At 29.7% G+C, this 15,785-nt stretch overlaps 1 protein-coding gene across 1 annotated transcript; it reads left to right on the plus strand.

Moving 5' to 3' along the window:
* Window positions 1–9,709: 9,709 nt before the first annotated feature.
* On the plus strand, window positions 9,710–14,597 carry LOC122317141 (very-long-chain aldehyde decarbonylase CER3-like). The gene is made up of 12 exons (XM_043134076.1): window positions 9,710–9,865; window positions 9,984–10,204; window positions 10,353–10,576; window positions 10,693–10,928; window positions 11,058–11,277; window positions 11,617–11,744; window positions 12,235–12,491; window positions 12,618–12,725; window positions 12,914–13,120; window positions 13,321–13,431; window positions 13,597–13,770; window positions 14,207–14,597. Exons 2-12 carry the CDS (start codon window positions 10,154–10,156, stop codon window positions 14,372–14,374), a joined length of 1,884 nt encoding a protein of 627 aa, XP_042990010.1. The 5' UTR covers window positions 9,710–9,865; window positions 9,984–10,153; the 3' UTR covers window positions 14,375–14,597.
* Window positions 14,598–15,785: the final 1,188 nt, after the last annotated feature.

Below are 15,785 nucleotides of genomic sequence, written 5' to 3' on the forward strand. Positions count from 1 at the left end.
TGTCGTTTTCTTAGAAACGTGATGATCCTGAAAACTTTTCCCTCATTCATGTCTATGCTGCTGCTCACACTAATGAGCATAGTGAGTGGATGGATCCTGCAGCTGCAATTAATTATGTAAGCGGTATTCCTTTTGTTGAATTATATTATGTAACATGTGATTAAATTATTTTTTATTTGTATTTCTTTTAATATGTTACTTATTGTGTGTTTTGATCTTTCAAACTGCAGGGGAAAATGATGGAGATGCAGTCAGTTTCTGGGGATTCCTCTCCTAGTGATTTGGACATTTTTTCACAGGTGCTTGGGCCCAACTCTAGTATGGCAAGAGGTTTGGGACGATCTTTCAAGCATTCCGGTTCATCTTCCTCAACCTCATCGACATCACAAATTAATAATCTTACCAAAGATTTAGAAGCTGCACGACGCGAGAATGAGTATATGAGGTCTAGACAGCAAGAGTTGGAGTCCCTCTTAGAGCGACAGTCTCATTTAGAGACGCGTTTGCAGGACCAACAAAGAGACCAGGAGGAAAGAATCCGTAGTGAGGTCCAACAGCAAGTGCAGCGGGAGATGATGCTGCAAATGGAGCGTGTTATGTCATTGCAACAGAATCGTGCTGGGCGAGGAAAGAAAAAGAAATGAATTTTATTTCTGTATTACGTTTTTAACATCTAATTTGAAAACAGTTTCAAACAATATTGGTTGTGAAATATGTACTGTAATATGAAACAATTGGTTTGTTTATTAAGTGGATGAGTTTAGCATTTCTGATATGTACGTTCGAATGTAAATAAAATACGTTTCAACAGTATTAAACGTTCGAAAATACGTTCGAACGTAACCATACAAAATAGTAACAAAACGTTCGAACGTTTAAAAAAAACGTTCGAATGTAAAAAAAGTTTAACGTTCCAAACATCCGAACGTACATTTTACGTTCGAACACTACTCTCTTAACATTCGAATTAACGTCCGAACGTCATGATACAAACGTTCGGACATTATTTCATTTTCGTTGGAATCGAGATTCGAACGTAACGTTCGCACGTATAAACGTTCGAACGTTTACATTATACGTCCGAACTATAATCAACAAACGTTACCTTTTATCGTTCGGATGTCAGCTCGTCTTTTTTACGTTCGAACGTGTAATTTTAAGTTCGAACGTTATATTCTGTGACAGATTCTAACCGTCACAGAAAATAATACGTTCGAACGTTACTTCAAACGGCACATCCCCAACCGTCACTAAAAATATTTTTAGTGACGCTTGTACAGTAAACTGTCACCAAATGTAATCCGTGACGCACATTACGTGACAGTGGTGGTGACGGTCTAAAACCGTCACCAAATATATTTCGTGACGTTTTTTCCATTTCTTGTGACAGTTTCATCTGTCACTAAAACCTATTTTTGTTGTAGTGCCTCGAATTGTGGGACTTAAACTTGTGAGCGTCACCCACGAAACCAAACAAGCTAGACGTAATCATTTTGGGAGGGTGACACATAACTATCGATTTATGCCGTCAATTTGCCGACTAGTCTGGCATGCATGCAGTGGTGATCTTTGAGTTCGATCCACGTACGTACTAGTCTTTGTTATGCAAATTAGTTAGTTCCCTCGATCTGATATGTCATATTATTATTATTATTATTATTATTATTATTAAAGATTTAGACATGATTTTTGAATGTCAATTGTGTGTCCGTTCTTCGATATCATCGATCATCAGTATTTAATACTCCTCAATTGCTTCCATTTGAAGGGTTCGATTAGAGAGTATTTCATTTCATCTCATTTCATTGTTATAATTTTTATACAAAATATAATAAATAATTTAACTTTTTTTTAATTTTAAAATAATAATAATATTAAAAAATAATATTTTAAATTTTAATAATATTTTATTCAATTTTTAATTTTTATTTAAAATTATCTTATTTCATATCTGAATTCAATGACTTGTTTGGAGATGTCGATGATCATTGCCAAGAGAACCAAACTTGGACGCAGATTATTAAGAGATAGAAGGGGTTTGCATTAGGAAATACTCGATCAGCCTTTATATGAGGTGGCATTTGTCATCAATTAAGCTTCGGCGGGCAGTAGTAGTTGCCAATTGGTTAGCAAGTGGCCGGCGTTATAATACGTACCCATCTTATTATAAATGTGATCAACGAACTCGATGCCTATGTGCTGATCGAATTAGCTGCATGGATAGAAAAAAGCCCCGCCCCATGTGAGGGGACCTACAGATCAATAATGTATTTTATGGCAATCATTTATTTATTTATTTTTGTTTTACAAGCAAAAAGAAAGTATATGATAAATTATAATAGCGACATCTCTAAGTATAGTAATATTACATAAAGTTATCTGTTGTATAAATATCACGCATTATTATTTTTTTTAAGTTATTATTTATTATTAAAAAAGTATAGGATAAATCATAATAGTGACATCTCTGTCTAAACATAATAATATTAGATAAAATACTTATATGTTGTATAAGTGTTGTGTACTCTTTTTTTTTTTTAATTATTATTAATTTTTTTAATGTAAATCTCATATTTACACTCACTTTTTTAAAAAATAATACTCAATACTTATGTATTTTATAATTACTAATATCATTTTTATAAAAAATGTGTACTTGAGATAAAATTAGAGTTACAAATAAGCTTTCAGTACTTGGTTTGACTGAAGTTGAATAAGCTTCCTATGGTTAGAGCATATCTAGATGCCTAAAACTTCTATTTCTCTAAATTTATCAAAAAAAAATTAACTTTTGACAAAAACTCATCTCCAACAGTTCCCCTATTTTAGGAAAAAGTTTTTAGGATCTCATCAGTAGCTCCCTAAATATGATAAGTCATTATTTATTTTTAAATTATTTTTTATTAATATTTTATTATAATAAATAAAATAAATTTATTTTTCAATCATCTACGCTTTATTTCATATTTATTATAGTTAAATTTTGAAAAAAAAATGCCACCAACCAAATTTTTTTTAATTAACCAATCGAGAAAATATAATTTTTTTTAAAATATTATTATTGTGAAAGCACTGATTTAAAAAGGATTATTATTTAGAGAGACAAGTAATTAAAAAAAAACCGTTAAAGATGAAAAATCGAAAATATAAGTACAAGTACAATAAATAATTAAATAATTAAAAAAATATGAAAAAAAGTTAAAAAGTTTTCTTCGAATCCTTTCCACAATGACAAAAATAAAAATAAAAAATAAAAAAATAGGATGTAAATACCCTTAAACAGAGTAAATGCTATTCTTACCAATGATTTTTACTATTGATTTCTCTTACTTTGACTTTTTTTATTTTTTTTATTATTTATTTAATAATTAAGTAATTATTTTTTAATAATATTATAAATTTTTTTATTTTTTTAAAAAATATTTAAATGTATTAAAAAATATATGTAAAAAAATACAAAAAAAAAAAAAAAAATCTCAAAAATAAAGGCTTAGGGCAATTCCCTACGAAATCAGCAATGAAGATCATAAAAGGCTTAGGGCAACGGAGACTGCAACCTATATATCTATATATATAGGTGCAGTTAGAACTTGGGGACCATGAATAGCCATGCCTACGGCTATACGTACGGTACCTTTTAGTTAGGGTATTGGAATGATGGAAAACACTAAGGCCACGGCTCTGGTTGGGGCCTTTGGGGGCTACCGTTAGTCTAATTTTTTTTTTTTTTAATGATTAAGAAATTTTTTTTAACATTATTATAATTTTTTATAGTTTTTTAAAATATTTAAAATTATTAAAAAATAATTTGAAAAATAAAAAAAATAATTTTTTTTTTATCCTAATAATGGCTCTCAACGTAATCCATCAACAGTACCTATAGCACAATCTTTAAAATACTGACCATGCCTATGCCATCGGAGGACTTTTGGCTTCACCCATGCTAGGAACAGGGTTTATTTAGTTATACAAATATCACAATTTAAAAAATTATATTTATTAGTTGAGATGAACAACTTAAAAACAATTAGCTTAGTTTATTTTTTTATAAAATATTTCATCTTATTTTATCTTATATTATTTAATTATTAAGATCTTTTTAAATTTTTATATAAAATAAAATAAATAATTTAAATTTTAATATAAAAATAATATTAAAATAATATTTTTTAATAATATTTTATTTAATTTTTAATTTTAATTTTAACTCATCTTATCTTATTTATGAAAACAAATAAAACTTTTACATGGTCGTTGTACGAACTTATCCCACCACCCACACTATGCCACAAATCTCTCTACCTTTTTCGTTTCAATATTCTAAATATTTAAAGAAAATACTTCAAAAATAAAGAGATTATATAAAAATAAATCAATAAATTGATATGACTTAATATAATATTTTTTATTAGTGTAGTACATTTGATTATAAAATTATTTTTATTACAAAGTAAATTTAATAGATTTTATAAAATTATATCAATTTATAAATTTATTTTTATATAATATTTTGGTGTATATAACAATCTTCTTAGTTTTGATTACCGTTGGTGGTCTTTGGGGCAAGTGACATAATTGACCCGGCCAGTATCACAGAAAGGATTATTAGTTTATTCGAATCCCTTCAGAATTAGAAACTATAAAGCTATCATTCAACATTAATTTACTAGTAATACTAATTACGTTATGGGTATAATTGGTTTGATTTATTTCAATTTTGTATAATTTATACAATCAAACAAGTTATACCGATTTTATATTTTCAAAAACCAATTTTATAGTAATTACTATTTTAAACTAATACTTTTAGTTTTATCGGTTCGATCTGGTTTTAGTATAATTATATTATTATAAGTTATAGTGATTTAATATAGTATTAATATTGCTATATAAAAATCACTTAATATTAATAAGTTATAATGATTTCATATAATATTAGTATTAACGTACATTAGTATACTAATGTATATCAATTAATTAAAATGTATATCAATTAATTAAAGTGAAATGTAATTACTATACTAATATATGTGTATTAATAATGTATTACGTATTTATCAAAAAGGTTCAAAGGAGTATGTTAATAACATGTGATCAAATAAATATTCATGTTATAAATTATAATATAAAATTATTTCATATATAATTTTATATATATTATATATATAAATTACATAATATTAAAAATTAATTATATATATATAAACATGAACCGGTTTAGTCCGGTCTCGAAAATCTTAAAATTGGAATTGGACCGATTCTATTTGGTTCGATTCTATTTGGTTTATAGAATCATGAAATCGGTCTTGAACTAAACCAATTCAAAACCAGACCAACCAGTTTAGTCCAATCTGATTTTTCAATTTAACTTTCATCCTAATTATGATATACGTAAGTGTTGCATAATTATTTTAAAAAAAAGTAAAATTTATTATTAATTTTTTTATATAAATTTTATATTTTTATTTATTTTTAAATTACACAACATTTATATATTTATTATAAATATCATTTCTTTTAATTTACTGACATTACACGATATTCATTCTTTTTTTTTTTTTTTAAAGCCATTACACGATATTCATTCGTTTATGATATCCTGGACACCGATCTATCAAAATTCTTATAATTTATTTTTTTCAAAAACTTTTTTACAGTCTAAAATGTTGACTAATATATAGCGTGTGGAGTGTGAACCCATAATGCCGACTTTAATTTGTAAACTTAAATGTTATGGTACTTTTATTTTAAAATTTATAGGTAGTACAAAATTGCATTTGATTTAGAATATAATTTTTAAAATTCAATATTACAAATCACGTCTCCATTTAATTGATTTGATTGTTTTCTGTACAGATAATAACTCTAAATATTATAAAAGAGTCGGTCTACAACCACCGTTGGAAGCTTTCGCTGAGTTTAAATTTTTTTTACATATCATTTTTTAATATTTTTAAACATTTTGAAAAAAATAAAAAAATTTATGATAATATTAAACAAATTTTTCTTAATCATTAAAAAAAAATTAATAATAAAAAAATAAAACACTAAAAACAGTAGCTCCAGTAGGATCCGAACGGCGAATCAAGTATTTTCCATTATAAAATCTATTTACTGTGTCTTCTACAAATTATAATTCTTTCTTTAGATGGAAATTTCTTAGAAGCTTTAATTGCTAAGAGGAATGCTACACATCATCCCATATCAAATATGTTATATATTAAAATATTATTTTTTATTTTTTTATTTTTTATTTTATTTTATTCTTGTTAAACTAATTGAATTATTCTATTTATCATCTACACACTACATATTTATTATAAAAAAAATAAAAAAAAAATTAAAATAAATATGATGTGTGAAGTGTGAAGATGACAATAAAAATTTTCTAATTACTAATTGTGGAATCCCTCGTTATCTCAAAAAATTAAATCGATAAATTTTATTTATTTATTTTCTGCTTTAACATTCTCTCATACGGGAGAGTTAGATTTTTTTTTCAATTATTAATTTAATGCGTATAATATTTAATTAATTGAGATAACTTTAAAATAAGAGTTTAAATTCAAGATCTTTATTTTAATATTATATAAAATTATTATTTATTTTAAAGTTTTTTTTAATAAAAATAAATAAATTTTATTATTTATTTTATAGCTTAATATTCATAACCTGATTTAGATTTACATATTTTCCGTTGCATGAAATTGATATTATAAAATGTGGCGGCCAAATGGACAAAATCCTTATCTCAAAGGTAAGATTGTGTATAAATGTTAAATTGAGTTAAGTTGATATAAAAGTTGAAAATTAAATAAAATATTATTATAATATTATTTTTTAATATAATTATTATTTTGAGATTTAAAAAAATTAAATTATTTATTATATTTTATGTTAAAATCTAAAAAATTGTAATGATTAGATAAGATAAATTGAGAAGGGTTAAAATAACCAAACTGACCCAACTTTACAATGCTGTTTATTAAAAAAATACTATATACTCATTTTAATATTTCTCTCTCCTTTTTTTATTATTTTTTAATTTTTTTTTTATCATACTGCATTAATGTGATATTGTATCTTATATTAATTTTCATTTTATTTTAAAGAAAAGAAATCAAATTCTAATAAAGAATACCACATCAACGATGTAAAGAAATAAATTTAAAAGCTTAATATACAATTTAGAGAAGTGCTATATGTATAAAAAAAAATTCATAAAAAAAAAATTTATAAATTGATATCATTTTTTTATATAATATGTTAAATTTATATTATAATAAAAATAATTTTATAATTTAACTTATTATATCAAATGAATTTATTTATTTGAGATATTTTTATAGTTAAAACGTTGTATTGTTATTTCCTTTCTTTATTAATAGGTATCCTACCGAACGAGGAAAGTTAGAAGTTCGAAACGGAAAATGCCTCTTTACCGCCTGGGCTTGACTGCTTATTTTGATTGACAAAATTTTATTTTATTTTTTAATTTAATGATTAAAAAAATAATTTTAAATGAATTGATATATATATATATTTTTTAATAATTAAGAAATTAATTAAAAAAAGAAAAAAAACAGAAAAAGAAAAAAAAAAGTGCGGTAAGCTTAAGCGGCACAGAAGCATAGTCCGTTCAAAACTCTTGGTTATTGATCATGACAAAGCACAAAAACAGGACAGATGACCCATGTCGTACATGCATTGAATCCTCTCTGGTAAAATAAATAATCTGTCGTTCGTTTGTGGCTAGTCATATTAATTACCACAGAAGGGGTACAGCATGCGGCACGGTTCCATTCTCCCAACTCTCACCTAACTCGTTACAAACTAATTTAAAAGTTATTTTATTTTATTTTTTATAATTTGATTAACATAAATGCAAACAAGTATTTCTTCGTATTGGTTGGACTCTGACTAGCCATGTTTAATTGATGTCAGCTTTCACAGAAATCAAATTTCGAAATTTCAGTGACTATATATCCAATCATAAAAAAAAGAAAGAAAATTTAATATATTATATTATCGACTTATTTTTATTCTATTATAATCATGTGATTTTATTCATTAGTTTTTTTTATTATTTATTAAAAATTTAAAAAATAAATTAGGTCTTATCTGTTTATATTAATGAATAAGATAAAATGCGATAAAAATTTAAAATTAAATAAATTATATTTAGAATATAAACTGTTTTTTATAATTTAAAAAAATTAAATTATTTATTATATTTTATATAAAAATTTTAAAAAATATAATAATTTAATAAAATAAGATGATTTGTAAAAATAAACTAGATCTATAATTAAAAATATCTTATTTATAAAGTAGGACAAAAATAGATAGAAATCAATACGTTACTGAAGATACAGAATTGAACCAGATTGACCAAGCGATCGAGGTTGTACGTACATCTGACATGCATGCAACATAATCAACGGTGATGAAGTGCAAGCCAGCTCTCCCGATTGAGAATCAAAGAAGTTAATTAGAATTTGTGGAGTGAATTAATGCATCGATCGTTTCCATACAAAAGTTATGGACCCGACACGCCACGACGGACACAAGCTGCACAAACAGTACTACGTACGTACTAGGGGATTAGAGAGGGTGACTAGCCTGTAAATTAAAACAATAAATTATATATATCTTATAATTAAACTCTAAAATAATATTAATAACGATCCATAAAATGATATATTAGATTCCAAGTGAAGCAATAATTAATTCCTGATTATATTTATATTGCATGTGAAGAAGTAGTTAAGGACTGGTTTGATTATCAAAATATCTCATCTCATCTTATATAATTTTTATAATTTTTTAAAATTTTTATATAAAATATAATAAAAAATTTATTTATTTTTTAAATTGTAAAATAAAATTAATATTTAAAATATTTTATTTAAATTTTAATAAAGTATCTTATTTCATTTTATTGAAATGTATAATCAAATCAAATAAATTAACGTGATAATCTCTTTATTATTCTTTTATGGTTATTTTCTTTTTTGGGAAATACATGTATAGATTATTATTATTATTATTATTTTGATGTTTATCGTACGTAACAAAGCCAATGGAGTAATTGGACTCTAGGCCTTTGGAAAAAAATGTGACGTGTGATGAACACATTGATGGTGGAGTAATAATCAAAATAAATAAAGAGAGGCAAAAAAGCCACGCGGAGAGCAGTGGGAGGGTGAATTGAATATTTACTAAGGAAAGGTACGAACATGTAGGCTGAGGGAGATTACAAATGGACCCAGCGGCGAAGCACCACCTTCCTACTCCCCAGCCATACGAAACATTAAATTCCTCGGGAGGAGGGAAGTTTGTAGGCCATCCCTACAGCTGTGCTAATTTGAGGGCGTGAAATTTTAATTAGATGCGTTGAAAGTCAAACATACACACGGCCTCCATGATTGACGAATGCTGATGTCTGTGCATCACCATGGCTCCATTGATCCAGACATGAATATGTATAATATATATAATTTTATTATATATAAATAAAATTACATATTAATATATATATTAATATTAAAGTTAAATTAATATTATTTTTAATAAAATTTATTTTTTAATCAATAATATTAAATTAATGTACAGATTAATACATTATTATATTTATAATTATATTTTTCCATATATATATACACACACTTAGTTATACGTCAAGAATGAAGACAAAAAAGAGGGAGATAAATACAGGTCTCACTGTAGTGTGTGTTGGATGTGACTCGTATGTCTTGTAGGCTATAAGTAGGTGGCTTGAGGCGTGGGAGAAGTAAAGGCTATCCATCTCTTTGAGGCCTTGAAGTCGAGTAGCAAATTAGAAAGAAGTTGCAAATTGGGAAACGTAAGTGCATCTCTATCTCTCTCTCTCGCTCTCTCTCTGGGATCCCCGATCCCGTACTCTTTGTGCAGTATTGGGAGTCCTGACACCTGGGCCTCTTTTCAATCCTTCTTCTTTTCAGCTCGATCGCTATTTTGGGCTACCACATTATAAAGATTATACTGTGTACGTTCGTCAAAAAACAGAAAAAAGAACCTATCGCAACAACAGGATCGTATATATATCTTGTCAAAATATATAAGGAGAAAGGCCAGGGGACGGTCCTTTGAGTGTCTTTTCTTGTAGAGAAAAATGGTTGCTCCTTTGTCAGCTTGGCCCTGGGAGAACTTGGGCTGCTTCAAGGTATGAAATTACAAATCCTTTATTGTTTCCACCCTGCTCAGTGTTAAAGCTAGTTTCGATTGAGTTTTGAATTGAAACCTCTCTCTATCTCTCTCTTCTGTGAGTGTTTTTTTATTTTCCTAACATGATGTTTTCTTGTATGTGGAAGTATCTGCTATATGGACCTTTTCTTGCGAAAGTTCTGTATTCAAGATTTCATGATCAGGAAGCCTCCGAATATAGTTGGTGCCTCCATATTCTGGTCATATGTGCACTCAGAGGTTTAATTCATCAGATATGGAGCTCTTACAGTAACATGCTTTTCCTAAAGAGAAATTTCCGGATTATTGAACATGGGGTTGATTTCAAGCAGATTGACAAGGAATGGGACTGGTACTTTCCTATCAATAATTCAGCTTTATGATTTATGAAATCAATCTGGACGAATATTGATATTTAGCTGAATTAATCCAGTTTCTCATTAACTTATTAAAACTCTATTTTTACAGGGACAATTTCATTATTCTTCAAGCATTAATAGCCTCCATGGCCTCCTACATGTTTCCATTCCCTGCGAATCTTCCCTTCTGGAACACGAAAGGATTTATTGCTGTCCTGACACTTCATATGGCTGTTTCAGAACCTCTTTATTATCTGATGCATAGATACGTACTCCATGGGAACAGTTTTTTCACCCATCACCATTCACTTCACCATTCATCTCCTGTACCACAGCCCTTCACAGGTGACAGCAATAAATTAAGATAAAACTCAATAATAATTTTTTTTCCCTTCCTAATTATTACCCTGTCATTAACTTTATGCAATTGATCGACAATTTGGTATTTATAATTTACTTATAATTTTGCTGCAGCTGGACTTGCAACATTTTCTGAGCATCTTATGCTAGCCGTGATCATTGGAATTCCGATTCTGGGGGCTTCTTTAATGGGATATGGATCGATTATCACAATCTATTCCTACGTTTTAATCTTCGATTTTCTGAGATGCCTGGGGCATTGCAATGTTGAAGTTGTTCCGTATCAAATTTTCAAGACCATTCCCTTTCTTAGATATCTTCTCTATACACCAACGTAAGCATTTAATTATTCGATAACGTGCACTCTTAATATTTTCGATTCTTGCAACTTTACATGATTACGTACCTAATTTCCTAAAATTAATACGATTTGTGTTCTAATTACCAAAGAGATCATCAAGTCCCTCACAATAAGGAACTATATGTAAGGTAGCATTTACTTTCACGCATGTAGTTGTTCTATATAAAGGTGTAGTTGCTGTTTGTCGGACGTCAAATGAAATGATTATTTCCTCGTGAACATGATCATATTGGGAAGTCTTTTTTGTTTCCGTTTTAATTTATAATATTGCTTATGGATTTTACCGATTCACTAGTTTTTCATGCTGTGCAGATACCACAGTTTGCACCACACAGAGATGGGTACCAATTTCTGCCTCTTTATGCCTCTCTTTGATGCAATATGGAAGACACTCAACGGCAAATCATGGGAGCTGCACAAGAAAATAAGATCAAATCTAGGTGGGTTTGGCTTACTTTCAACAAAATAAAGACAACCAATCAGTACTCCACATGTAGTTAGGTGTTGGTTGAGATCTAATGTGGGGAAACGTGTCACAAACCATGCACCACTAATGCCTGCTCCATCCATGTGCATTTTACTGGATCGTCGAAATAAGTGAAGTACCTCTCAGACTCGAAAGTACTAAAGTAATGGCATTGTGGCTCAGTTAAATTTTTTTTTTTTTTTTTCATATTTTTTTAAATATATTTAAATATTTTTAAAAAATATATTAACATTTTAAAAATCACTTACTTTTATTGAGCGGTAGACTTGAACGATATATTGGAGTGGGCAAAGTAACTTTTTCCTTTTTAACACTTCCAACACCATTCTCTCTTTTTCACATTTTTTTCAAGACTTTTCTGGGAAACCCAATTATTAATAGGTGGGCACATTTCTAAAAATGTTTTAACTCTTTTATACCCACATATAAATATATGAATGCAGGAAAATCAGGAAGGGTACCGGATTTTGTTTTCCTGGCCCATGTTGTGGATGTCTCGGCGGCTTTGCACGCACCATTCGTTTTCCGATCGTTTGCAGCATTGCCATTCTCTCCGAGGTTCTTCATAATCCCGTTGTGGCCCTTGACACTGTTAGCGTTGCTCATGATGTGGGCTTGGTCTAAAACTTTTGTCTACTCTTTCTACAAACTCACAGGCCGTTTGCACCAGACCTGGGTTGTGCCCAGGTTTGGCTTTCAGGTCTGCTTACATTCCAAGTTTTTCCTCCCAATTAATCACTTCTACTGCTAATTTTTATGTTGCTGATTAGATAGATATCTGTGCTAACAAAGATCTCAATCATCCGGTGCTTTTTATACTATGCAGTATTTCTTACCATTTGCTAGGGAGGGCATCAACAAACACATTGAGCAGGCCATCCTCAGGGCAGATAAACTTGGGATAAAAGTCATTAGCCTTGCTGCATTGAATAAGGTTGGTTGGTATTCATCTCATCATGTACAATCCATGTCCATATTCAGGGTAACAGTAAAATTCATTTTAATATAGAAAATCCATTATTATAAGTTGGAAAAGCCTTAAATAATCAATCATGCACTGATCTTCTTATTCCCATCAGTATTGAACCTTGAATATCTTTTTCTTTCAAATTTTCTGTGCAGAATGAAGCACTCAACGGGGGTGGAACACTGTTTGTAGACAAGCACCCGAATCTTAACGTTCGAGTTGTCCATGGAAACACCTTGACCGCCGCAGTTATTCTCAACGACCTCCCTAAGAATGTTGAGGAGGTATTTTTAACAGGAGCTACTTCCAAGCTTGGCAGGGCCATTGCTCTCTACCTTTGCCGAAAGAGAGTGAGAGTCCTCGTAAGTCTTCTCTCTCTTCTCTTTTAGTTGTTTCGCTGAATAATTTCCTTAAAAAAACAAATGCTCCAAAAAATTGACTGATATAATTAAGAAGGAATCCCAATATCTATACGGCAAATATTGGCATTCACAATGATGACTCGATGAGAAAGGCTAGCTTGTTATGTACCTAAACTCTGATTGGGTGGGAAAATTTTCAGATGCTGACTCTATCGGCAGAAAGATTTCAAAAAATTCAGAAGGAAGCTCCAGTGGATTGTCAGAACTACCTGGTCCAAGTGACAAAGTATCAAGCAGCACAAAACTGCAAGGTATATATATAAAGCTAACGTTTTTGCTAGCCCAAGTCCAGCTATGAATTATTTTCTTGTTAACATGATGTAATTTAGGAAAGAAAAAGCGTCTAGAGTTGAAGTATATATATATATGCGTGATTTTTAGTAAAATATGCATGTTTTATTGGTGATGAATTGTAGACATGGATTGTTGGGAAATGGATCACACCAAGAGAACAGAGTTGGGCACCACCTGGGACACACTTCCATCAATTCGTGGTTCCCCCCATCTTCTCCTTCAGAAGAGACTGCACTTACGGTGATCTTGCTGCCATGAGACTACCCGACGATGTACAAGGGCTTGGATGTTGCGAGGTGAGCATGCATGCATGCACCACTCTACTAATTATAAATTTGTGCTGTCTTTCTGATTTCTTCTCATAATGAAAATGCCTTGTAACAATATTAAGAGAAAACAAAACGCATGCATGCAATTCTTGTGGCGGGTAGTAGAAGGCCGGGTTACGATTCCATTCCCGGCCCAGGCCAACATGCATAAAAACATATTGGGATCGGATGTCTTTCGGGGACTTCTCACACTGATCTCTCATCATCATGTAAATACCATTTTATTTTTGTTGCATGACATAGAATCCATCATACAAAATCTTTTTCATCATAAAAAATCAAGTCAATTTATAAACTTAATTGCTCAACAATCTTCTTAATCTGATTAAAATCTTTTTCAGATTTTTTTTTTTTCTTTTGGCTCACAATTAGCTGCCACTGCATGTACTGTTATAACTTGCAGTATACGATGGCTAGAGGAGTAGTGCATGCATGCCATGCGGGGGGAGTGGTTCATCTGCTTGAAGGTTGGACTCACCATGAAGTCGGGGCGATTGACGTCGACCGGATCGACCTTGTTTGGAATGCAGCATTAAAACACGGTCTTAGGCCCGTGTCTTCAAGCTGCTAATTATTAAGTTTGATATGTACCACGTGCAACCTCAAATACTTGGAAGGAATTAAATGGTAGAAGAGGCGATTGCTGTACCGAATTTATATAGACTTCTCTAGCTACTTATGTTTTTTTACAAAGTTGGGAAGCAGATTGTGGCATAAATATTATATTGTAAGCCAACCCAAATAAGCTGTACGTGTTATATATAATCAATTAATGTCATAATTTCTTCCATAAACCAAGCAAAGCAAGCATGCAATCAACATTACTTGGTTTTACTCCTTTTTCTTTTTCCTTTTTAATATTTCAACTATAATATTCTACTTATATAAACTAATTAACGAAGGAGCTAGCTAGCTGAGAAATAATGACAACCTGAACCAAGTTATATATAATGAATAAGTAACAAGTTTCTCAATGCTTGCAGGATGAAAAAAATAATTTCCACGAATCCCTAGTGGAAATTAAAATCCTTCTTGAGTGGTGCTATTCTGTTGCTCAGAATGCACCGCTCAATCTAACCGCTAGGCAGTTTTTTATTTTTCCTTCTTTTTACATTTTTTAATATATTTAAATATTTTTAAAAAATAAAAAATACATCAATACACTTAAAATTATTTCCTTAATTATTAAATAAAAAAAATTGTGACTAGTGGTCACTTTGAGGGGACAAGGGGTGAGGGTATATTAGTGTTTTCCTCCTTGGAATAAATACTCGTTTTAAGAAAATGGGAGGCGGGGCCAACCAACGTGGTACTCCTCCTGGGTATTACCGTAGGAGTCCATTTCCGCTGCAAAATGTTTGATATAAGCCATAACTACTCCTCCAAAATAGTTATTCTATTATTTGGCTTAGTATTTTGATGAGAAAAATCTGTGATACTTTGTGAAATAATTATTTCTCAAAATGAAGAATAGTCCTTACTTATTTCTGTAAAAAAATAAATGAATAGGAACAAGGGATTTAAATTTTTGTTAAAAATTTTATTTAAAAAAATTAAGAAAAGACTTCTGAGGCTTTTAGGAATCTTCAAGTGAAACACTTATGTATTGTCTAGTACCATCAAACAAGAGGATATGAATATCCTTCCAAATTTCCTTCCAATCTGTGTGTATACTTAATGAGAAACGGGCCCGTTGTATGAAAAAGCCCATATCTAACTCTGAATCAAATAAGACGCAAAATCAGTCTGTAAACTATTTTCTCACTTTAGCATAATAACTGATATTATCGATGCCCATTAAACGAATTGAAAACAGAATTTTTTATGTTTGTTTTTGAGAATGAATACTCTGATACATGATTCATTGATTAAGAACATGATAGTTCACTGTCTACGCGATATATGTTGAATACAAAGAAGACATTCCTCAATACAGATATTAAGTTTCATCGCCTCCACAACTCCTAAAGCTTCACCTACAA

This window comes from Carya illinoinensis, chromosome 7, assembly GCF_018687715.1.
Source record: "Carya illinoinensis cultivar Pawnee chromosome 7, C.illinoinensisPawnee_v1, whole genome shotgun sequence".
In the NCBI taxonomy this organism is placed as follows: Eukaryota; Viridiplantae; Streptophyta; class Magnoliopsida; order Fagales; family Juglandaceae; genus Carya; species Carya illinoinensis.